This window comes from Canis lupus, chromosome X (genome assembly GCF_048164855.1).
Source record: "Canis lupus baileyi chromosome X, mCanLup2.hap1, whole genome shotgun sequence".
Classification (NCBI taxonomy): domain Eukaryota; kingdom Metazoa; phylum Chordata; class Mammalia; order Carnivora; family Canidae; genus Canis; species Canis lupus.
In genome coordinates, this window is record NC_132876.1 from 84052117 (window position 1) to 84077334 (window position 25218).

The window sequence follows — 25218 nt, forward strand, 5'->3', positions numbered from 1 at the left end:
TTATATGTTTATCTTGTGCAGAAGTTCGTGGAAACAGCCCTCACACAAGACTGTCCTCACTTAGGACAGCAATAGCAAGTTCAAGGGTCACCAAGACCACCCTCAGTTTTAATAATTCGCTGGTTAGACTCTCAGAACTCACTGAATGCTGTTAATACTCATGGTTACATTTTATTACAGCTAGAGGATAGAAATTAAAATCAGTCAAGGGAAGAAGTGAATATAACAGAGTCCTAGAAGGTAAGCTTCCAGTTGGAAGGAAGAGATTCCAGTTGTCCTCTCCCCACAGAATCAAGATATTACTCTCATCGCATTGCTATGTGACAATGGCATGGAATATTGCCAACAAGGGAAACCCACTCAAGCCTTGGTGTCCAGAGTCTTCAAGGGGTTCCATCATATAGGCATGGTTGACTGTTCACATGGCTGATTTCAGTTTCCAACCCCCAAGAAGCCAAGCTTCATGAACCAAAGACCCCACACTTCATTATGTTGTTCATATGGCTCTGAGCCCTCACCCTAAATCACATAGTTACTACCTGGAAGGCATAAGGCCCCCAGATAAATAAAGACATTCCTATCAGGTATGACATTCCAAGGGCCTAGAAATCTGAGGGCAAAGACCAGACTTCTCTTTGAGTAAGGTTAAGTTTTAAAAGTTTTATTTATTCATAAGAGACACAGAGAGAGAGAGAGAGAGAGAGGCAGAGACATAGGCAAAGGGAGAAGCAGGCTCTATGCGGGAAGTCTGATGTGGGACTCCATCCCGGAGTCCCAGGATCATGACCTGAGTCAAAGGCAGATGCTCAATCGCTGAACCACTCAGGCCTCCCAGAGTAAGGTTAAGTTATTTAAAATATAAGCCAACCCCTGAAATTTGGCAAAGGCTCTTTCACAGCAAAATATATTTGCCTAGGCACTACCTTTAGTATAACATTTATATAATGTCAGCAAGAGTAAAAAGCAAATCCATCCTCTAAGGCCATTGTATACATTTTCATGTTTTTATGTTTATCTGATTACACTTCCCCTTTGATCTCCCTGTATCTATACCTTATTATGTACTTGTGATGAACTCTTTAGGATGGAAATTAGCTTATGGTTAATTAAATCCAGTTCTTAGGGGCACCTGGGTGGCTCGGTGATTGAGTGTCTGCCTTCAGCTCAGGTTGCGGTCTGGGGGTCCTGGGATCGAGTCCCACATCGGGCCCCCCTGTGAGGAGCCTGCTTCTCCCTCTGCCTATGTCTCTGCCTCTCTGTTCTCTGTGTCTCTCATGAATAAATAAAATCTTAAAAAAACAAATCCAGTTCTTCAAGCCATTTCCCATCAGAATTATATCCTGAAAAGTCTTTAGCTCACTTAATCAATATATTTGATCATCAATATAAATATAATCTTAGCAACAATGCCAGTGTTACACCATATCTCAGTATGGTAGTAAATATAACTTGATACAAAACTATACCTAGAGTCAACAATAAGGTACTGCACATTTAGAATTTTGTGTATCTCCTGTTAAGTGTTCTTTCCAAAATAAAATGCCTAAAAGGTACTGGCACATTACTAGAGTCTTATTCAGTCATCAACAATTGGTCCAGCTCATCTCCCAAAGGAATGCCAGAGTTTGTAGGCTCCCTTCCACCTTGTCAGGTTCCAAAGGTAGTGCCAGTCTTGGTAACATATGGCTTCATTCTTTCAGGCATCTGATATAATTGAGTTAAGAGACAATATTATCTCTTTCTCTGAGCCTTTCATGTACCAATTTAATGGATTTTCCTTGTTGCATACCTATCCATTCGTTTTTTTCTGAAATATTAGTATCTTTTTTAAAAAAGATTTTATTTATTCATGAGACACACAGAGAGAGGCAGAGACATAGGCAGAGGGAGAAGCAGGCTCTCTGCGAGGAGTCCAATGCAGGACTCAATCCCAGGACCCCAGGATCATGACCTGAGCCAAAGGCAGGTGTTCAACCACTGAGCCACCCAGGTTTCCCTCCATTCATTCTTTTACTCTTAGCTACCATTCCTCCTCTCCGTTTATCATTGAATTTGATCAAAATTTTTCACCCTTAGGAGAGATAATAGGTTTGGCCACTGTCCTATTCCAGATTGCCAACAGCAATGCCAGTCTAGCAAATGCTTGCCCTTCAGTCTACTCCCATTCATATAGGGAATCATTACACAGGTTCAGAACTAGCAGGGTATTTCAACCACTAAGTAAATCAGCTGCATTCATTGTGAACCCCAATTTTTCCAGATGGGGTGAAGGCAGAATCTATCACATTAGGCCCTTAAGAATTCTCACATAACCAGGACACCCAGGTGCCTCAGCGGTTGAGCATCTGCCTTCAACCTAGGGTGTGATCCTGGGGTCCTGGGATCAAGTCCTGCATCAGGCTCCCTATAGGGGGCCTGTTTCTCCCTCTGCCTATGTATCTGCCTCTCTGTGTGTGTCTCTCATGAATAAATAAAAACTTAAAAAAAAAAAGGTAGAGCCCTAATCCAATAGGACTAGTGTCCCTATGGAAAGAATAAGAGAGGGACATCTGGCTGACTCAGTCAGTAGAGCATGGGACTCTTAATGTCAGGATCATGAGTTCAAGCTCCACATTGGGCATGGAATCTACTTTTTTTTTTTTTTTTTTTTTTTTTTTTAAATTTTTTTTTAATTTTTTATTTATTTATGATAGGCACACAGTGAGAGAGAGAGAGGCAGAGACACAGGCAGAGGGAGAAGCAGGCTCCATGCACCGGGAGCCTGACGTGGGATTCGATCCCGGGTCTCCAGGATCGCGCCCTGGGCCAAAGGCAGGCGCCAAACCGCTGCGCCACCCAGGGATCCCTGGAATCTACTTAAAAATAGTTTTTTTTAATGAAAAGGAAATGTTAAAAAAAAAAAAGAGGAAGATACTCCAGTGCTGTGTGTACATAGACAAAATGCCATGTGAGGACACAATGAGAAGATGGTCACCAATAAGCTGGAAAGAGAGGTCTTACCAGAAACCAACCCTGCTGTCAGCTTGATCTTGAACTTCCAGCCTTCAGAACTGTGAGAAAATAATTTTCTGTTATTTAAGTCACCCAATCTGTGGTATTTGATTATGGTAGTCCAAGTAAACTAATACAGTTGTAAAGTTTATTCCAAGGTCTGAAGAAATGTAAATTGATGGCCCAAATTGGTACAATCTCTTCCATTCTGGTCCTTTTATAGTACTCTGAACATTTGCATCTACCATCAGGTATGTATGACTTAGTTCAGAGTGTCTCTGCCTGTCAGGACCCATTTGTAGCCTCTCCAAATTTGCTGAAAGATGTTACACATCCAAGAAGCACAACAAACTTAAAGTAGGATGAATTCAAAGAGACCCACACCCAGACACATCCAAGCAAAATGCTAAAGGGCAAATACAAAATCAGAATCTTGAAGCAAGGGGAAAATGGTTGGGCATATAGAAGAAAACCCCAATAACCTTCACAACTGAATCTCTACAGAAACAATAGAGGCCAGAAGGCAATGGAATGACATCCGAAGTACTGAAAGAAAAAAAACGTCAAAAAAGAATTTTATATCCAGCAAAACTATCTTTTAAAAATGAAGGAAGGGGGGATCCCTGGGTGGCTCAGCAGTTTGGCGCCTGCCTTTGGCCCAGGGCATGATCCTGGAGTCCTGGGATCAAGTCCCATGTCGAGCTCCCTGCATGGAGCCTGCTTCTCACTCCTCCTGTGTCTCTGCCTCTCTCTGCCTCTCTCTCTCTCTCTCTATGTCTATCATAAATAAATAAATAAATAAATAAATAAATAAATAAATAAATCTTTTAAAAAATAAAAAAATAAAAAAATAAAAAATAAAAATGAAGGAAGGAAAAAAGATGAAGGAAGAGGGGGGCACCTGAGTGGTTCAGTCAGTTAACTCTTGATTTTGGCTTAGGCCATGACCTCAGGGTTGTGAGATCCAGCCCCATGTTGGGCTCCACGCTGGGCATGGAGCCTGCTTAAGATTCTCTCTCTCCCGTTCCCTCTGCACCTCCCCCCACTGTAACTCTCCCCCTCTCTAAATAAAATAATAAAACATAAAAATAAAATTTTAAAAAATGAAGGAAGAAGGGTGCCTAGCTGGCTTAGTCAGTAAAACATGCAACTCTTGGTCTTGGGGTTGTAAGTTTGAGCCCCTTGTTGGGTGTAGAGATTATTTAAAACTAAAAAAATCTTTTTAAAAAGATTTTATTTATTTATTAGAGAGAGAGCATGAGCAGTGTGGGAGAGGCAGAAGGAAAGGGAGAAGCAGGCTCCCCACTGAGCAGGGAACCTGACACAGGACCCCAATCCCAGGTCCCCAGGTCCCCAGGTCACCCAAGAGCCCCCAAAAGTAAAAATAATCTTTAAAAAACATAAATAATTTTTTAAATGAAGGAAGAATAAATGTATTCCCAGATTAACACCCAGATGCTTGAATCTGTAAATCCACTATTTACCAAATTTAGGAATTTTTTGGTAATTTTTGAATTCTTTAGTCATGTCCTAGTTCTCCTTTCCTCCAGGACTCTGATGACATGAAATACTGTGTTAAAGGGGTGCCTGGGTGGCTCAGTGGTTGAGCATCTGCCTTAGACTCAGCATGATCCCAGGTCCAGGGATTGAGTCCCACATCAGGCTCCCTGTGGGGAGCCTGCTTCTCCCTCTGCCTGTGTCTCTGCCTCTCTCTCTCTCTCTGTGTGTGTCTCTCATGAACAAATAAATAAAATCTTTTAAAAATGAATGAAGTAAATAAATAAATAAATACTATGTTATAGTCTCATTAGTCCCTGAAGATCTGTTCATTTTTTAAATTATATTTCCTCTCTCTTGTTCAGATGGGATAATTTCCATCCTTACTTCCAACTCACCAATTCCTTCATTTGTTCCTCCACTGAGCTCTTTTGAGGTTTTTATTTTGGTTATCGTATTTTTCAGTTCTAAATTCCCATGTGGTTTTTATATATACTTCTATATCTTTGATGAGACTTTCTTTTTTTTTTTTTTTGCTGAGTCTATTTTGTCATTTGTTTCAAGTGTTCTTAACTGCTCATTGAAGCGTTTTTTAATGGTTTCATTAACACAAATACAATATGCACATATGCTGTCTGCTCATTTTCTTCACTGTGCAGCCTGGCATTGATTGGGTTTGTTGACACTGATGGCCAGCTGGGCTGCTCTTTCCACAAGAAAAAGCTTTGCAGTTCTTGGAGGAGATCTTTATGAGCATTCAATCTCTGCATAGTAAGATTTGTTGCACATCAGCAACACTTGACATAGACTAGGAACTCCCAGAAGCCACTAGGCAGCATGTGCTTTGTTTTCTTGTTACTCCCATAACCAATGTTGGGCACCGAGATCTGACTCTATTGCTTCTTCTGGGCACCCTATTGTCAATGCCTATGGGTTTCTGCCAGTTGTGCTTAATTTTGACATATCAGTCTAACTGGTTCCTGATGGACTTCTTGGTCCTCTTTTTAATGATCTTGGACTTCCCCAGAGGTCTGAGGGCAGCCATGATACCAAGTAGGAGATGGCTGCCACCTCCACAGGCAGCGCCGAGGAAGAGGAAGCATTTGTATTACGGCTGCTTTTTTTTAAAGATTTTATTTATTTATTCATGGGAGACACAGAAAGAGAGAGGCAGAGACACAGGCAGAGGGAGAAGCAGATTCCATGCAGGGAGCCTGACGTGGGACTCAATCCCGGGATTCCAGGATCATGCCCTGGGCCGAAGGCAGGTGCCAAACCGCTGAGCAACCCAGGGATCCCGTTATGGCTGCTTTAAAAGTATTGTCAGGGATGCCTGGATGGCTCAGTGGTTGAGTGTCTGCCTTCAGCTCAGGATGTCCTCCATTGGGTTTCCCATGGGGAGCCTGCTTCTCCCTCTGCCTGTGTCTCTGCCTCTCTCTTTGTGTTTCTCATGAATAAATAAATAAAATCTTTTAAAAAATCATTGTCAGATAATGTCAGATAATTTGTCATCTTGGTGTTCACACACATGGATTGTCTTTTTTTCATTCAGTTTGATATCTTCCTGGTTCTTGGTATGACAAGTGATTTCCAATCTAAAGCTGAACATTTTAGGTATGTTATGAAACTCTGGTTCTTATTTAAGCCTTCTTTTTAAACTGGCTTTTTCTGATACCATCCCAGCAAGGAAAATGAGTGGAGGGTACCAGTTTGCTAATGCCAGGCAGGGGGAGAAGTCTAGTTTCCCCACTTGGCCTCTGTTGATAACAGAGAGGGGGGGCTCATTGTTACTATTGGGTAGGGCTTGGAATTCCACTCACAAGTAGGGCTCCAGTTGTATTTCTCTCAATGGAAGAGGTAGCAGTGCCTCCTTTCTGCTCTCTACATGCCCTCCAATGATACCACCCTCGGGGGAAAGGGAGGGGTTTCTTGATACTGCCAAGTGAGAGAGCAAGTCAAGGCTCCCCACATGGTCTCCACTGACACCACACAGGGGAAGGCTTGTTACAACCTGGTCAAGACAAAAGTCCTAGCTCTATAATCAGTCTTTCCTGAGACCACCTTGGCAGGGGTTGGGCATGAATTTTACAGCCTGTAGAGGATGAAAATATAAGCTCTTTACTTGGCATCTGTTGGTGTGGATGGAAATCAGGCCACATTTTTTTCTACACTGTTTTGATTCAGTAAAGTAACTATTTTCTAAAAGTTTACTATCTCATTAGACTACCCATTTCCTGGTTCTTTGACAAGATAAAGCAAGCTTTGGTAAGGTCATTTTTCTTGTTTGGGACCACTGGCATTCCCACGTTGCCAGGTTCCCCAGCACAGTCTCAAATACATGAATAAAAAAAAAAAATCCATGGAACTCACCAGTGTGCTCTTTTTTGGGTTCTGAGATCCCTAGCCAGTCTGCATTTTTTATTCCACCTTTCAGAGTCATCTTACATTTGATTTTCTAGACATCATTTCCAGGGGGTTTTTATGTACTCTGTGGGAAAGATAGGGAAAAGGGCATCTATTCCATTTTTTCAGAAGTGGAAATCCTATATCGGGTCTTTATATATATTTCTTCCAAGTCTCTACTAACTTTCTGAGGATATGCAATGCATTTGTTCATTCATTCACTCATTCATTCATTCATTCATTTATTAATTAAACCAGAACATTTACTGTGTGACTAATCTTTGAAATCCTTAAGGTAAACTGGATGCTCTACAGCTGCCCTCTTGGATTTCAGTGTTTGTTGTTCCTTCATGGAATCCATGCCTGAATCTGTGGCATACAATTTTTAGGTGCCTCATTCGACTGACTGGTCCCAGTGGTATTTCATCCTTCAACCTTGGAGCACCAGTTGTACGTTCTCTTCTGCTTGGCACTATAGCCACATTTGCCACAGGTCAACTTCTGAAGGTGGTAGATGTTAGAGCCACAATGTGTGCATCTTATTGGAACGCTTTCCAAACGATGGAGACTTCCCCATCATCATCTCATTTAGGTGGCCAAGACCAAAGAGGTGGGAAGAGAAGCCACTGTGCAAGAAATTGATAGTAACTTTTTAAATACCCTTATTTGCTCATTCTAACGTGTGTCAGTTCTGGGTTAGTTGATTGCTTGATTATTCTCATTATATGTGCTGTTCTCTCACCTCTTTGCATGCCTGTTAATATTTGATTTAATGACATTGTGGATTTTACTTTGTTGGATACTGGGTATATATGCATTTTTATGAATTATTTTCAGTTTTGTTCTGGGACATGAGTTTGTTCCTTGGAAATAGTTTTACCCTCACAGGTCAGGTCTTCCTTATATAATTTTTAGGTGTATCTGGAGGAGTGCTCAACCTAGGGCTAACTATTCTCCACTATTGGGGCAATAGCTTCTGGGATTTTTTATGTGATACCTATTTTTCCAGCCTGGTTGGTGATCACAGACACTATTCCCAGTGATGTGTGAGCATCAGACACCATTTCCTCTTATTCTTTCAGATGCTTCTCTCACTGGCCTCAGTTTCCTCACACATGTGTGCCTGAGTGGTACTCTATTGAATACTCAAGAAGGACCCTAGAGAGATCACTTGGATCTTTTCTCTGTGCAGTTTTCTCCATTCTGGTAGTGTGTCCTATGAATTCTAGCTGCCTTCTTCTCCTTAGACTCTCCATTCCTTCTCAAGTCAGGGAATTTATCAGCCTTTTCCTGAGTTCCCCTACTCTGTGCAGTGCCCTGGGTAGTCTCTCAGTGAGGTAAGCCAGACCAATCATAGGGCTCATTTCCTGTTTCCCTTTCCTCATGGATCACCATTGTTCATTGCCTGATATCCAGCACCATGAAAACTGGGGGGAGGGGGGGGCTTAATGTATTTTCTCTGGTTTTGTTTGTTTGTTTGTTTCTTTTCTTTGTTTATTCCAGGCCTGAGGGAAATCCAGTCCCTGTGACTCCATCTTGGCTGGAATAAGTCACAGAAGGGAATTTATAAATGGGGAGATTCGTCAGTGGAGGTCACCAATATGAGATATATTTGAGTTAGTGTGATTTTTTATGAATAGGTAACATTGCACCCTGAGTTTGAGACAAGTGTGTCAACGAACCTGTATCAATGAATGGGGAACTTATAGCGATTGAGTGCTCATTGCTGTGGGATATATTGAGAAGTATTAAAGAAAGGGGAGATATGTGAATGTAGGCTGTCAATAAGAAATATTCTCAAGGGTGGCTCAGTGGTTGAGAGTCTGCCTTTGGCTCAGGGTGTGATCCCGGTGTCCTGGATCGAGTCCCACATCAGGCTCCCTGCATGGAGCCTGCTTCTCCATCTGCCTGTGTCTCTGCCTGTGTCTCTCATGAATAAATAAATAAAATCTTTTTTAAAAATATATTTTCAGGGTGCCTGGATGGCTCAGTCAGTTAAATGTCTGCCATTGACTCAGGTCATGATCCCGGAGTACTGGGATCGAGCCCCACATCAGGCTCCCTGCTCAGCAGAAGGTAGCTGAGCAGGGACCCTGATTCTCCCTCTCCCCACTGCCTGTGGTCTTTCTCTCTCAGATAAATAAATAAAATCTTGAAAACAAAAGAGGGGAGCCTGAGTGGCTCAGTCAGTGGAGCCTTAGGCTTAGGTCATGATCCCAGAGTCCTGAGATCAAGCCCTCTTGGGACTTCCCGCTCAGTGGGGAGCCTGCTCTCCCTCTTCCACTGCCTGCCACTCTCCCTGCTTGTGTTCTCTCTCTCAAATAAATATAAAATCTTAAAAAAAGAAAGAAAAATATTCTCCAATAGGTGAAAATCTATGAGTATGTTCAACAGATTTTCAAGTAAAAAAAATTCCAATGGGCAGGCATTTACAAATCAGATCTGTAAATTGTGTTGTCAATGATATGCTTGGTGAGTATTTAAGAAAAAAGAGATTTTTCACCAGTGATCATCAATGGAGTTATACAAGTGGAGGGGGCAGTATTTAGGAATATAGATCCTGATAAATGTGAAGCAACCAATCAGGGATACATTGATAGGTGTACATGAATGGTGAGATATACAATAGGTATTGTATAGACCAATGTAGTATACGTCAATAGGGGTATTATGATGGGTATCTATGTAAAATAAGCTGAGCAATAGAGCATATGTCAGTAGGCAAGTGTTTATAAAATAAGGCAACTTGTCATTAAAGATAACAAGTTATACAATCAGGTGGATATTTAAGAATATAGGTTTTTTTTTTTCAAAGGCAAGCAACAATGGAGTATGTATTATATAGGTTATCAATAAAGAGATTTTTGAGAGAGAGAAAGTGCTCATGCACATGTGCATGCAAGGGGAGGGGAGGGGCAGTGGGAGAGGGAGAGGGAGAATCTTAAGCAGGCTCTATGCCCAGCAAGGAGCTCAAATTGGAACTCAATTTCATGACCATGAGATCATGACCTGAACTGAAGTCAAGAGTCAGATACTTAACCAACTGAGCCACCCAGGTACCCCAATAAAGAGAGATTTTTAAACAGCAGTTATAAATTAAGAAATATGCCAATGGGGCAGCCCTGGTGGTGCAGCGGTTTAGCACTGCCTGCAGCCCAGGGTGTAATCTTGGAGACCAGGGATCCGGTCCCACATCAGGCTCCTTGCATGGAGCATGCTTCTCCCTCTGCCTGTGTCTCTGTCTCTGTGTGTGTGTGTGTTTCTCATGAATAAATAAATAAATAAATAAATCTTAAAAAAATAAGAAAAAAGAAATATGCCAATGGAGGTGGTGGGCTGGCTCAGTGGGAAGAGTATGGGACTCTTGATCTTAGGGTCATAAGTTTGAGTTCCATGTAGGGTGTAGAGATTACCCAAATAAAAATAAAACTTAAAAAAAAGAAGGGGTACCTGGATGGCTCAATTGGTTAAGCATCTGACTTGATTTCAGCTCAGTTCATGATCTTAGAGTTGAGAGATTGACCCCCCTTGCTGGGCTCCATGCTGGACGTGGAGCCTGCTTAAGATTCTCTTGCTCCTTCTCCCTCTCCTTCTGCCCCTCCCCTCCTCTCTTTCTCCCTCCTAAAAAAGAAATATGCCAACAGGTGTTTATGAATAAGATTTCTCAATGACAGACATCTATGGGTGATATGTCAATGGTTTTTATTTCTCAGTGGGGAGATTTGTCAAGAGGGGTCATGAATAGATATGTTTTAATGGGTATTTTTGAATGGAGTGATTTTTTTTTCCCAAGAGGTTAATGGATGAAAGATTTGCTGATGGGTAGGTATTTATGAAAGGAGAGATTTACCAATGGGAATCATAAATAGAGATATGCCAGTAGAATATTCATTAATAAGTAGGTAGCACAAAAGTGGCTATGGTAGGCAGAATTCTGAGAATGAAACCTAATATCTCTATCACCCTTACATAAGCTCCTCCCTTGAATGTAAGTGGAACCTGTGAATATGATGACATATAACTCCATGACTGTATTACATTAACAAGCAAAAGGGATCTTGCAAATGAAATTAAGGTTAATCGGTTGACCATAAAATAGAGAGATTATCCAAGTGAGCCTAATCTAATTAAGCGCAGGAGCCCTTCAAAAATGCTATTTTCTCCTTTTGGTGGCATAAAAGGACATCAGAGAAACTGAAAGCATGAGAAGCATTTGGCACATCCTTCTTGGCTTCGAAGACAAAGAGGCCCATGTGGTGAGGCATGAGATTGGCTTCTAAATGCAGGGAACAAGCCCTGGCTGAGTAAAGAATTGGGAACCTTTTACTACAACTGCAAGAAACTGAATTCTGCAAATAAACTGAACAAGATTGGAAATGGACTCATTCTTCCTGCGAGCTTCAGATGAGTTCACTGTGGTCAACTTTCATTTGGTGAGACCATTAAGGAGTGAATTCAGCCAAACTCACTTGGACTTTGGACCTACAGAAATGTGAGATAATAGATGAATGTTGCTTTGCTTCTAAGTCTGTGGTAATTTCTTACACAGCAATAGGAAACTGATAAACTATTTTCCAGTTGGGTATTTATGAAAGAGGGGATATGCCATAAAGAGAGGACGTTTCAAGGCAACTATTTACCAACAGCTTGGGGATTTGTCATCTGCAATCTTGGCAATAGTTGAGATTTATAAACACTGGGATTTGTCTATAATGGGGACTGCATAAAGGGGAACTAATTTTATGGGTTGAATTGTGTCCTCCAAAAAGGTACATTGAAGCCCTAATCCCAGTACCTTAGAATGTGACCTTACTTGGAAATAGTAACAGAACATTATCAATGGGGGGATGGTTGTCTTCAGAAGTCTTTGAAAAAAAAAAGAAGTCTTTGAAAACGTTGGTATTTGTCAGTGCAGATATTTACACACTAGAAATTAGTGTATGAGCATCACCATCAGAAAAAAAACCATTACAAATGAGCATCTTAATATTTGTAATGTTTTGAGGAAAGACCATCAAAATTAAAGGTGCCAGGGGACACCTGGGTGGCCCAGTGGTTGAGCATCTGCCTTTGGCTCAGGGCATTATTCTGGGGTCCTGGATGGAGTCCTACATCGGGTTCCCCCAAGGGAGCCTGCTTCTCCCTCTGCCAAGTCTCTGCCTCTCTCTCTGTGTCTCTCATGAATAAATAAAATCTTTAAAAAAAAAAGGTGCCAGCATGCATGAAATTATTACTCCTAGCATTACACATTATCTCTAATATAAATTATCATTCTGTTTTATAAGTTATTCTTAATAAAGCATTTGCAATATTATATATTATAAATAATTTACTAGGTCTTATCACTACTAAATTATAAATTATATTTACTGTTACTACTCATAATAACTAATACTTACAGAGAGCTGACTAGGTGCCTGGCATGGTTTTAAGCACTTTATATATATGACTTCATTTAATATTCATACTGTTCCTATGAATTAGGCATATTTAATCCCCATTTTACAGATGTAAAAATTGAGGCATAGAGAGATAATATAATTTCCCTAGGGACACACAGCTAGAACAAGGAAAAGATAAGATTTTCTTAGTCAAAATTATAAGCAGACACTAATTAAATTTTTTTCCTTTAAAAAAATTACAAGGACTCAAATTTTAAAATACTGACCTAGTTAAAATCTTTTTTATTTTTATAATATTTTTCTTTTTAAAACATTATTGAGGTGTAATTCACATACAATAAAATTTACCCATTTAACATGACAATTAAATCTTGTATATTCACAAAGTTGCACAACCATCACAATAGAATTTTAGAATATTTTCATCATCCCAAAAAAAGACCCTGTACCCATTAGCAGTCTACTCTCCATTGCTCCCACCTCCTCCCACTCCAGCCATAGACAACCACTAATCTACTTTCTGCCTCCATTGTTTTGCCTGTTCTGAACATTTCTTATAAATGGAGTCATACAACTACATGGTCTTTTGTGACTGGCTTCTTTCAAATATTTTCAAATTTTGTCCATGATGTAACAATATCAGGACATCGTTCCTTTTGATTACTGAAGACTGTTTCATTGTATGGATATACCATATTTTGATTATTTATTCATCAGTCAATGGACATTTGTGTTGTTTCCACTTTGGGGCTATTATGAATAATGTTGCTGAGAACATTTGTATATAAGTGCTTATACAGACATGTTTTCATTTCTCGTAGGTGAATACCCAGGATTAAAATTCCTGAATCAGGGGCACCTGGGTGGCTCAGTAGTTGAGCATCTGCCTTTGGCTCAGGTCATGTTCCTGGGGACCTGAAATTGAGTCCCACATCAGATTCCCCACAAGGAGCCTGCTTCTACCTCTGCCTATGTCTCTCTCTCTCTCTCTCTCTCTCTCTGTGTGTGTCTCACAAATAAATAAATAAAATCTTTTTTTAAAAAAAAAGATATTCCTGAATCATATGATAACTCTGCTTAACATTTTGAGAAACTTTCAAACTGTTTTCCAAAATGGCTGTACCACTTTGTTTCACCAGCAGTGTAAGATGGGTTCAATTTTTCCAAATCCTTGCCAACAATTGTTGTTGTCTATACTTTCTTTTCTAGCCATACTAGTAGGTGTGAAGTGTTTTCTCATTGTGTTTTTTTTTTCATTGTGGTTTTGATTCTTATTTTCCTAATGCTTAATGATGTTGAGGCCATTCGTATATCTCATTTAGAGAGATAAATGTGTTAAGTTTTTCATGTGTTAAGGCCATTCGTATATCTCATTTAGAGAAATGTCTGTTCAGATCCTTTGCCCATTTTTAAGTTGGGTTATTTATGTTTTTATTATTGAGTCATAAGAGTTCTACATAAATTCTAGATAGAAATCTATTATCAGATATGTGATTTGTAAATACTTTCTCCCATTCTGTGGGTTAACTTCTTACTTTCTTGACAGTATTGTTTGCAGAACAAAAGTTGTTAATTTTGATGAAATCCAATTTGTCTGTTTTATTTTTTTAAAGATTATTTATTTATTTGAGAGAGTGAGCAAGAGCAAGAGCATGAAAGAGAGAGACAGAGACAGAGAGAGAGAGAGAGAGAGATTCCCCACCGAGCAGGAAGCCCAACACAGGGCTCAATCCCAGGTGGGAATAATTCACTTTACTCACTTTAGTGGATTTTCTAGAAGGGTAATGGGAGGAAATGCAGCAACCCCAGGACTACACATAGCCTGCCAAGAGCCATACAAAGACCCTGAAGTAGGAAGCCTCTCTGTAAAGTATGCTTCTCCATGGCAGCCACAACTAAAGGGAACTACCTGGAAGGAAGGTGCTCCCATCAGCACCCTGAAACTCCTTGCTGTTTAATACCCCCAGCTACATCCAGTGTATTATATAAGAGTAACTTAGTGTTGAGAAACAGTTGGATAAACCAGAAAATAAGCAGGTGTGAACATACCTAGGATTGAGATAACAACTGGGAGAGTAAGGTCAATTATTCCAGGCATTGGGGAATAACCAGAAGCAGCAAGAACAGTTTGTGGTTCCAGACAATAAGCTAGGGTGGAAGAAATATTCCAAGACACTAGAAAACAGCTATAGGGACAGGTAACAGTCACTGCAGCGATGTGAAACAGTCAAACAGGCTACCAAACAGCCAGAGGGACAGAGAACAGTCCTTATAGTTAGAGGACAGCCATAGAGACTCTAGCCAAATGGAAGAGGAAGTCATACCTAAACGTCATGCAACAGCCAGAAATACCAAGGAGACAGCCAAAGAGATAAGGGAAGAATCTCAGGCTGAGAAACAAGGAAACAGCTGGAGGGACAAGGGGACAGTGTCTGGACCTGAGGAATAGCAAGATCATTTAGCATCTGGAGAGATCACAAAATAGTCCTTGTATTTAGAAGATAATCAGAGGGACTGCAAAACAGCCAAAGCAACAGGGGATAGACCCTAAGGATAAGCCCATGGCCATAAAAACAAAAACAAAAACAAACACAAACAAACAAACAAGCAAACAAAAAACACCAAGAAGTGGGCTCTCAAGTGCAAGGAACAGAAAAATAAAATAGTCGGAGGGACTGGGGAACCACCAGAGTCCAAGGAACAACTGCAAGGATTGAAACAATAGCCAACAAATCAGCATACAAAGATCAGGGGAAAATGGCTGGTCCTAACATAGGGTCACCAGAAACTGTGGGGAGTAATCACAGAGATCAAAGACACTATACTTATGACTAGTGGGAATTCAATAGATAGTCATGGGAGCTAATATAGTGCCAGCAGGCACATAGGGGGGACTACTGGGAGTCAAGGACACTGTACTGATGGCTAATAAAGGATCATCTGAACCATGAAGGGCTCTAATGTGGGGTAGGTTCTAATGAGTCCTGGGCATTAGGATGAGGTTCATGAGGCCAATACACCATACTAGGGAATAATGAGGGACCAGCATTCACAAAGATGGGGGTAGTAAATGAGTTGATGCTGAGATAGAGACAAAATCACTTTAGTGGTGGCTAATGGCTAATCAGTAGAGTGACCAAGGGCTAAGGGTTGATTTTTTAGGATGAAAACCACTGCATTTGTGACCAATATTAGTAGTTATAGTGATAACACTAATACAGGGTGAGCGGCAGTGCCAGGACTGACAAGCATGAGGCAACGATTAAACTAGTGAGCAATCACAGTGTTGAAGCTAATATGGTGTTAGCATACACAGTGATAAACGCTAATGTATGGTCAGCATGCACTTTGCTGGCCCATCAATGCATTCTGACACTATATTACTGGCTAATGAGGGATCAGCTGACACAGTGATGAGGGTTAATGCAGTCACAAACACCATGATTGGAACTTGGGAAGGTCAAAGACACTGTACTTATAGCTAAAGGGTGATCAGCAACGTAGGGCTAATGTGGAATCAACAGATACTGTACTGGAAGCTCATGGAAGTTAGTCTCAGCTCTTCTGGCTAATTGGGGATCAACAGACAGAGGGATGGTAGCTAAGAAGGATCTGCAAATACACTGCTGGTGTCTCATGGGCGTCAAAGAAACTAGTATTGGTTAATGGAGGATCAAAAGACACCATAACAGGGGCTAATGTAGAGTCAGCAGACTACTGTGGCTTCAACTGGTCAGACACAATATTAGTGGTTAAGGAAGAGATTTAGCAGACACAATGATTTGACTACTGTAAAGGCAAAAAACATAGTGATGCATCCTCAAGGAATTCATATTCTGCTTGTGCCTAATAAATCAAAAGACACTTTCGGGAGCATGGGCAGCATAGTAGGTTAAGCTTCCAACTTGGCTTTGGTTCAGGTCATGAGATTGAGTCCCATGTCAGGCTCCACACTCAACACAGAACCTGCATAAGATTCTCTCTCCCTCTCCCTCTTCCCCTCCACACTGTGCTCATGTACTCTCCCTCTCTAATAAATAAATCTTTAAAAATCAATCAGTCAAAAGACACTAGTGTATGGTCAGCAGATACACTGACAGGCTGTAGTGTAGGGTCAGAAGACACAGTGATGGGGGCTATTTTCAGTGGACACCACTCAGTTTCAACATTAAAAAACTTGAACCTTGGTAAACGGGATCAGAAGACAGAGTGACAAGGTCATCTGAGTTCTGCAGATATTGCATTGGGGCTCAGAAGGATCAAACTCTCCACACTGGTGGATAATTGGGGAACAGCAGATAGATACTGGTGCAACTGTGCTATGCTGTTTGTTCATGGTGGGGAGGTGGCCAGACAGTGACTACTGGTGGATAATAAACATCACCATAACGATACCATCCAACATAGGATGAGCAGACACCGTAATTAGAACACATTGGATTGAATATATTGTAATGGTAGCCAAATGAGGGAGCAACAGACACTACATTAGGTCTAAAGGAAGGTGACAAGACACACTACTTTGAGTTAATGGGCAGCAGTCACCATGGTGAATCTAAAGGAAGGCAAAAAAATTCCATGATACTGAGTTAATAGAGGATCATCAGTCACAAACCTGGAGGCTAAAGGGGTGAAAAGACACTCTGGTGAGCAAATGGGTCAGCAAAAATTGTAATGGCAGCTAAAAGGGGTGGTGAGAAATGATGCTACGAGCTAATAGGGAGTCAGCAGAAAATTGTGATAAGACAAGATATTGTGGGCACCTGGGTGGCTCAGTGGTTGAGCATCTGCCTTTGGCTCAGGTCGTGATCTCAGGGTCCTGGGATCGAATCCTGCATTGGGCTCCCCACAGGGAGTCTGTTTCTCCCTCTGCCTATGTCTCTGCCTCAATCTCTTTGTCTCGCATGAATAAATAAAATCTTAAAAAAGAAAAAAAGATTTTAAAAAAAGACAAGATATGGTGACCTGCTGGTAGGTCATTGTACAGACACTGTGCTCCAGGCTAACAGAAGTAAAAAGAAGAGCTGCAAGTTAATGGTGTATTAGTAGACACCATGCTGACATATCCTGGGGGTAAACTACTGTGGTGGTGGCTAATGGAGGATCAAGAGGGATTGTGCTTACACAGGAGTTGGGACGCCTGGGTGGCTCAGCAGTTGCGTGTCTGCCTTAGGCTCAGGGCATGATCCTGGGATCTGGGATTGAGTCCCATATGGGGCTCCTTGAGGGAAGCCCGCTTCTCCCTCTGCCTGTGTCTCTGCCTCTCTTTCTCTCTCTCCCTCTCTGTCTCTCTCTCTCTGTCTCTCATGAATAAATACAATCTTTAAAAAAAAAAAAGAGTCAAATACACATAGGAGGGTTGGCACTGAGGGATCACCACGTAGGTGATAGCTGCTGGTGGAGGGCGACTACCATCCATCATGGGGCCTCAGTGAAGGTCATTTTCATGGAGCAAGGCCATTTCTAAAGCCTTGGGAGGACTAAGTGTCCCATTGCTAGTGTCTTTTATCTGATCTAGCAGTCAAGATTCCTGGTTTTCTCCCTGGCAGCCCACATCTGGCTCCTGGTACAGGAACAGTTAACTTTTTTATTGTTTTTAAATTTTAGTTGAGATATAATTTACAACAATAAAGTGCACAAATCCTAAATTTACTCATTTCATAACTATTAGTACACATTCCAATCAAGATACAGAATAGTTCTATCACTCGAGGAAGTTCCATCCAATCCCTTAGGAATTAATCCCCATCCCAGGGGCAACCACTGATCTGCTTTCTGTCACTACAGGTTACTTTATTTATGGTTGACACTTTCCATAATAATAACAATAATAATAATTTTAAAACAGAAAGTTGAAATTCTGTTTTTTTTTTATTTTTTCATTTATTTATGATAGTTACAGAGAGAGAGAGAGGCAGAGACACAGGCAGAGGGAGAAGCAGGCTCCATGCACCGGGAGCCCGATGTGGGACTCGATCCCGGGTCTCCAGGATCGCGCCCTGGGCCAAAGGCAGGCGCCAAACCGCTGCACCACCCAGGGATCCCGAAATTCTGTATTTTTTAAAAGATTTTATTTGACAAAGAGAGCACAAGCAGGAGGAGTGGCAGGCAGAGGGAGAGGGAGAAGCAGGCTCCCCACTGAACAAGGAACCCAATGTGTAGCTGGATCCCAGGAGCCCAAGATCATGACCTGAGCCAAAACAGACACTTAACCAACTGAGCCACCCCTAAAATTGAAATGTTTAAAATGGATGAGCTGAAGATTAAAAGAATCAATGAGAAAACATCTTGATAAATGTAATTAATAATAAATGAGGGCGAGGACACACTGTTTACAAAATGCAGAAAGTGTAATATATACATTCAAGTGTATGCTATATTTGGGAGCATCTGATGATTAATTCAAATGTCCTGGGTCTTCATATTTATTACAGAATATACAGGAAACTAAACAAAAAACAAGTATTTAATTTAGCATCAATTTACTATAGCAGAGTGCTACCAAATACTAATGGTAAAGGATTGACTTCTGCTGATCAGAAATGGTGCATTAGAAACATTCTTGGGGGGGCCTGGCTGGCTCAGTCGGTAGAGCATGTGACTCTTACCTTTGGGTTATGAGTTCGAGCCCCATGTCGAACTAGAGCTTACTTAAAAAAAATTTTTATATAAGATATGCTTCAAAAAAAAAAAAACATTCTCAAAGTTCAGTGGGTTGTCACTAATAGATCTCCACTAAACAATATTTTTCAGGCAAAGAAGAAATTGATCCTGGATGGAATACAGAAAGGAATGAAGAGCAACCAGGGTGGTAAACATGTGGGTAAAATGAAATGAACATATAAAACAAAAATGTTTTCAAGGGATTTATGAGTGTGTATTTGCCTGTGTGCGTATGTGTGTGTATATGTATATACACACATATATTACATATAATTATTTATATAAACCCCATAATACATCATTATATTTGAAAATATATATGTACATACATCTATATGAGCAAAGTTTCTGTTAAAAATTAGCTTTAATCACTAAACTCTACCTCTGAAACTAATATACTATATGTTAATTAATTGAATTTAAATTTAAAAAAAATTTAAATTAGCTTTAAAAGACAATTTCTTGGAGAAAACCATAAGATACAATTAAAGGTTAAAAAGGTGAGTTAACCAAAAGACTCCACCCCAAGATTGCTAGAACTCATACAGCAACTTGGCAGCGTGGCAGGGTACAAAATCAATGCCCATAAATCAGTGGCATTTCTATACACTAACAATGAAACTGAAGAAAGAAAAATTAAGGAGTCAATCCCATTTACAATTGCACCCAAAAGCATAAGATACCTAGGAATAAACCTAACCAAAGGGGTAAAGGATCTATACCCTAATAACCACAGAACACTTCTGAAAGAAATGGAGGAAGACACAAAGAGATGGAAAAATATTCCATGCTCATGGATTGGAAGAATTAATATTGTGAAAATGTCAACAGTACCCAGGGCAATTTACACGTTTAATGCAATCCCTATCAAAATACCATGGACTTTCTTCAGAGAGTTAGAACAAATTATTTTAAGATTTGTGTAGAATCAGAAAAGACCCCGAATAGACAGGGGAATACTGAAAAAGAAAACCAGAGCCGGGGGCATCACAATGCCAGATTTCAGGTTGTACTACAAAGCTGTGGTCATCAAGACAGTGTGGTACTGGCACAAAAACAGACACAGAGATCAATGGAACAGAATAGAGAATCCAGAAATGAGCCCTCAACTCTATGGTCAACTAATACTCGACAAAGCAGGAAAGACTATCCACTGGCAAAAAGTCTCTTCAATAAATGGTGCTGGGAAGATTGGAGAGCCACATGAAGAAGAATGAAACTAGACCATTCTCTTGCACCATACACAAAGATAAACTCAAAATGGATGAAAGATCTAAATGTGAGACAAGAATCCATCAAAATCCTAGAGGAAAACACAGACAACACCCTTTTTGAACTTGGCCACACCAACTTCTTGCAAGATACATCTATGAATCAAGGGAAACAAAAGCAAAAATGAACTATTGGGACTTCATCAAGATAAAAAGCTTCTGCACAGCAAAAGAAACAGTCAACAAAACTAAAAGACAACCTACAGAATGGGAGAAGATATTTGCAAGTGACCTATCAGATAAAGGGCTAGTATTCAAAATCTATAAAGAACTTATTAAACTCAACACCCAAGAAACAAACAATCCAATCATGAAATGGGCAAAAGACATGAACAGAAATTTCACCAAGGAAGACATAGACATGGCCAACAAGCACATGGGAAAATGCTCCACATCAGTGGCCATCAGGGAAATACAAATCAAAACCACAATGAGATACCACCTCACACCAGTGAGAATGGGGAAAATTAACAAGACGGGAAACCACAAATGTTGGAGAGGATGCGGAGAAAAGGGAACCCTCTTGCACTGTTGGTGGGAATGTGAACTGGTACAGCCACTCTGGAAAACTGTGTGGAGGTTCCTCAAAGAGTTAAAAACAGAACTGCCCTATGACCCAGGAATTGCACTGCTGGGGATTTACCCCAAAGATACAGATGCAGTGAAATGCCAGAACATCTGCACCCCAATGTTTCTAGCAGCAATGTCCACAATAGCCAAACTGTGGAAGGAGCCTTGGTGCCTATCGAAAGATGAATGGATAAAGAAGCTGTGGTCTATATATACAATGGAATATTCCTCAGCCATTAGAAATGACAAATATCCACCATTTGCTTCGACGTGGATAGAACTGGAGGGTATTATGCTGAGTGAAATAAATCAATCAGAGAAGGACAAACGTTATATGGTCTCATTCATTTGGGGAATATAAAAAGTAGTGAAAGGGAATAAAGAGGAAAGGAGAGAAAATGAGTGGGGAAATATCAGAGAGGGTGACAGAACATGAGAGACACCTAACTCTGGGAAACGAACAAGGGGTAGTGGAAAGGGAGGTGGGCAGGGGGTTGGGGTGACTGGGTCATGGGCACTGAGGGGGACACTTGACAGGATGAGCACTGGGTGATATGCTGTATGTTGGCAAACTGAACTCCAATAAAAAATAAATAAATAAAATAAAATAATAAAAAATAAAAAGGTGAGTTAAAAAATAAAAAGATAAACCATTTTCATGGATAGAATGGCTTAAAGCCATTTTGCACCTTTCAGACTGGTAGCAATTTGAAAGACTGATAATAAGTCCTGGTGAATATGTGGGAAAATATAAACTTCATCTCAACTGCTCATAACAGTATAAATTAGTACAACCTGGAAGGAAAAATCCAATTATTTAATAAAGTTGAAAAACTTTTTGTATCAATCAGAAGAACCCAGCTAGGGGACAGAAACAATACCAGCTATTTTAATGAAAAGAATGTCTTAGAAAGAATGTTTAACTACTCACAAATTATTAACCATGTAACTGAAAAGACAGAAAGAGACTGTTAAAATTTTCATGGAGGTAGCAATTGCAGAAAGCAGCTGAGCTAAGATAACAAGGGAAGAAACTGGAATTAATAAACATTGAAAGGTTGGAGGAGTAGTGTCATGTGGGTGGGACTCATACCTCTAAGGAGATGGCACCAAGCAGTTGCTGCTAGTGTCTCTGAGGAGGTGAGTAGGCTGTTCTGTGAGTGCTGGTAATCTACAACCTGAATTAAACTATTGCCGTCGTGAGGAACTTCTGCTGCTCAAAGGAAGACACAATCCTGAGCTGACATTCATATAAACAGGGAGCTAAAAGGAAGGGGGGGGGGGAAGGAGCAGGTCCCTTTTTCCTTCCTCACACTCAAAGTGTGTATTTAGTATCTCTTACTGGTAAGGCCCAACAGGAAGCAGATAGCAAGAAAGAAATATGTTTTGTAGAGTCATAGCCCCAGCATCACAGAGAACGGTGTTGAAGGGGAGTGTCAGAGTGAGGGCACAAGAGCTTAATCACTTAAACACTCCCTATACTCTAACTCTATGACCCATCAGTTCCACTTTTAGATTTAGATGCTAAACATAGAAAAATACAAATGTCTTGCACTAGGGGAATGAAGAGAGAAATGAACGAACCAGACCTAGATTTATCAACATAGATGGACCTTGGAAAGGTAAAATTTCATGAAAAAAGCAAGCTACAGAGTTTCAACACTGTATGATATCCTTTAGGTAAAGTTTTTAAGAGCAATAGAGAATTATATATTGTACAATTCACACTATACACATACACAAAAACTCTTAGGGTAGATGAAAAATTCTAAATGTTGAAAGGAAAACCTTAACCTCAGAGGAAAGGACAGGAGAATATTATCAACTTGAAACTGGTAATATTCAAACATAAAGCCTCAGCAGAAGAGTTAACAAAATTAAGTAACCAGGCACAGTCCATGAGCAGATTATCTGCAACACATATGACTGGAAAAAAAGATTTTTATATTCTCATATATTAAAAAACAAAAACAACAACATTTAAACCAAGAAGCAAATATAAGATAAGCAGCCCATTATAAACAATGAGCAAAGGATATAGAACCGTCAGTGCACAGAAGAAAAATCCTAATGGCCAATCAACAGGTAAGAAAATATTCCACCTCATCATTAATTAGGGAAATCCAAAAGAAATGAAATCAATGAGTTGTCCCATAAAGAGAATCAGGACGTATTTTCACACCAGTGTAGGAGCCAATTATAACAGGTATACTCTGTGTGTGTGGTGACTAGATGACCCAAAGGGATTGATCAAATGGTAATAGGAGTTTTCACAAAGAAGCTTTCTCCATAGTACAAGGCAAGGGCCGGCCTATGTGAGTTCTCTGATGTTCTGTGAGGTGTGCTTTCCGGCAGAAGGCTTTCCCACATTCCTGACATTCAAAGGGTCTCTCTCCTGTGTGAATTCGCTGATGTTCAATGAGGCGTACTTTCACATAGAAGGCATTTCCGCATTCACTACATTCATAGGGTTTCTCTCCTGTGTGAGTTCTCTGGTGTTGACAAAGGGATTTCTTCATACTGAAGATTTTTCCACATTCACTACATTCATAGGGTTTCTCTCCTGAATGCATTCTCTGATGTTCAATGAGGCGTGCTTTCACATAGAAGGCATTACCACACTTATTACATTCATAAGGTTTCTCTCCTGTGTGAATTCGCTGATGTATCCCAAGAGATGAGTGCACCCTAAAAGATTTCCCACATTCATTACATTGATAGGGTTTTTCACCTGTGTGAGTTCTCTGATGATTATTGAGAGTCATTTTCATTCTGAAGAATTTCCCACATTCACCACATTTATATGGTTTCTCACCTGTGTGAATTCTTTGATGTTGATTTAGGGATTTCTTTGCACGGAAGTTTTTCCCACAGTCACTACATTCATATGGTTTCTCCCCGGTGTGAGTTCTCTGGTGTTGCGTAAGGGATATCTTAACTCGAAATGTTTTTCCACATTCACTACATTCATAGGGCTTCTCCCCAGTGTGAGTTCTCTGATGAATCATGAGGGTTGCCTTCTCAGAAAAGGTTTTTCCACATTCAGTACATTCATAGGGTCTCTCTCCCGTGTGCGTTCTCTGATGTAGAATGAGTTGTGACTTCCTGCCAAAAGACTTCCTACATTCATTACATTCAAAGGGTTTCTCCCCTGTGTGAGTTTTCTGGTGAGCAATGAGGTATGATCTTGCACTAAAGGTCTTTGCACATTCACCACATTTATAGGGTCTCTCCCCTGTGTGTATTCTCAGATGTTCAATAAGATTTGATTTCCTGCAGTAAGTTTTCCCACATTCATGACATCCAAAGTTTTTTACTCCTGTGTGTGTTCTTTTGTGTCCAACAAAGCCTGTTTTCTTGTAGAAGACTTTCCCATATTCGTTATATTCAACAGTTTGATCCAAAGTTTGAATTTTCTGATGCTGAAGGTCATTATCATGCCTGAGGGCATTACCCCCAACAGAACTGTTGCCACACAGCAGTGAGAGAGATCCTTTAAAAACAAATCAGAAAAAATAAAATAAAATAAAATAAAAACTAAAAACAAATCAGATCATTCTTTCACTTAAATCTCAAAAATGGCATCAAATTAAAGTGCTTAACAAAGTCTATAAAGCATATCCTATAAAAAGTGCTTAACATATCCTAAAAAACTACATAATTTGGCCCCCAGCTAATTCTCTGATATTGCCTCTTACCACCCTCACCACCCACCATCAGGATACCCAGCCTCAAAAAAAAAAAAAAAAAAAAAAAAAAAGGATACCTGGCCTCTTTGCTATTTTTAGGATATATCACTCAGACCAGGCCTGATACATACTGTTCTCTCTACCCAGAATTTGAAAATCTACATGGTTCTGTCTGTCTCCTATCACCGATGTTGGCACGCTAATGTCAACCTCACAAAAAGTCTTCCCTGAGCACATTCTCCACAAGCACACAACCATCATTGTCTATCTTTTTTATCTTGAACTGATTTTCTTTTCACCACCAAACATTTGTTTTTGGTCTCTTTCCCTCATAAGACTGCAAGTTCCCAGAGAACAGAGATATCAACTTATTCACTGCTGGACCCCCACACCTAGAACATGACCAGATTAGAGTTGATACTCATTTAAGATTTGGTTGAACACTAAATGAATGTATGAGTGAATGCCTGACAACAGTAGCCATCCAAGACAATGGAGGGAAGGAAGATAATTTAGAATACTAAAGAGAGACAGTCTAGCTAAGAATGTCTAAGATTAGGCAGGCAGGGATGGATAAGAGTGGTAGATAACTACAAAAATCAAAATAAAATAAGACCGAAAACTTAAGTGTGAGCATAATAATGGCATGTGTGATTTAGGTATCTGAAGTGTGTAGACCTTCCAGTCATTTTCAAAGAGCAAGGGCCTCTAAAAAGAGATTACTGAAAAACA

The 25218-nt window shown here is 40.2% G+C and overlaps 1 protein-coding gene across 4 annotated transcripts in view; it reads right to left on the reverse strand.

The window, feature by feature from the left end:
• Positions 1–12544: 12544 nt before the first annotated feature.
• ZNF157 (zinc finger protein 157) overlaps positions 12545–25218 on the reverse strand; it is a 61976-nt gene continuing 49302 nt past the window's right edge. For all 4 annotated transcript variants that reach the window (XM_072815777.1, XM_072815776.1, XM_072815775.1 and 1 more), the window contains one exon: positions 12545–24290. In XM_072815777.1, the coding sequence (XP_072671878.1) occupies positions 23068–24290 (1223 nt within the window). In that variant the 3' untranslated portion in view covers positions 12545–23067. The remainder of the gene's footprint in view (positions 24291–25218) is intronic.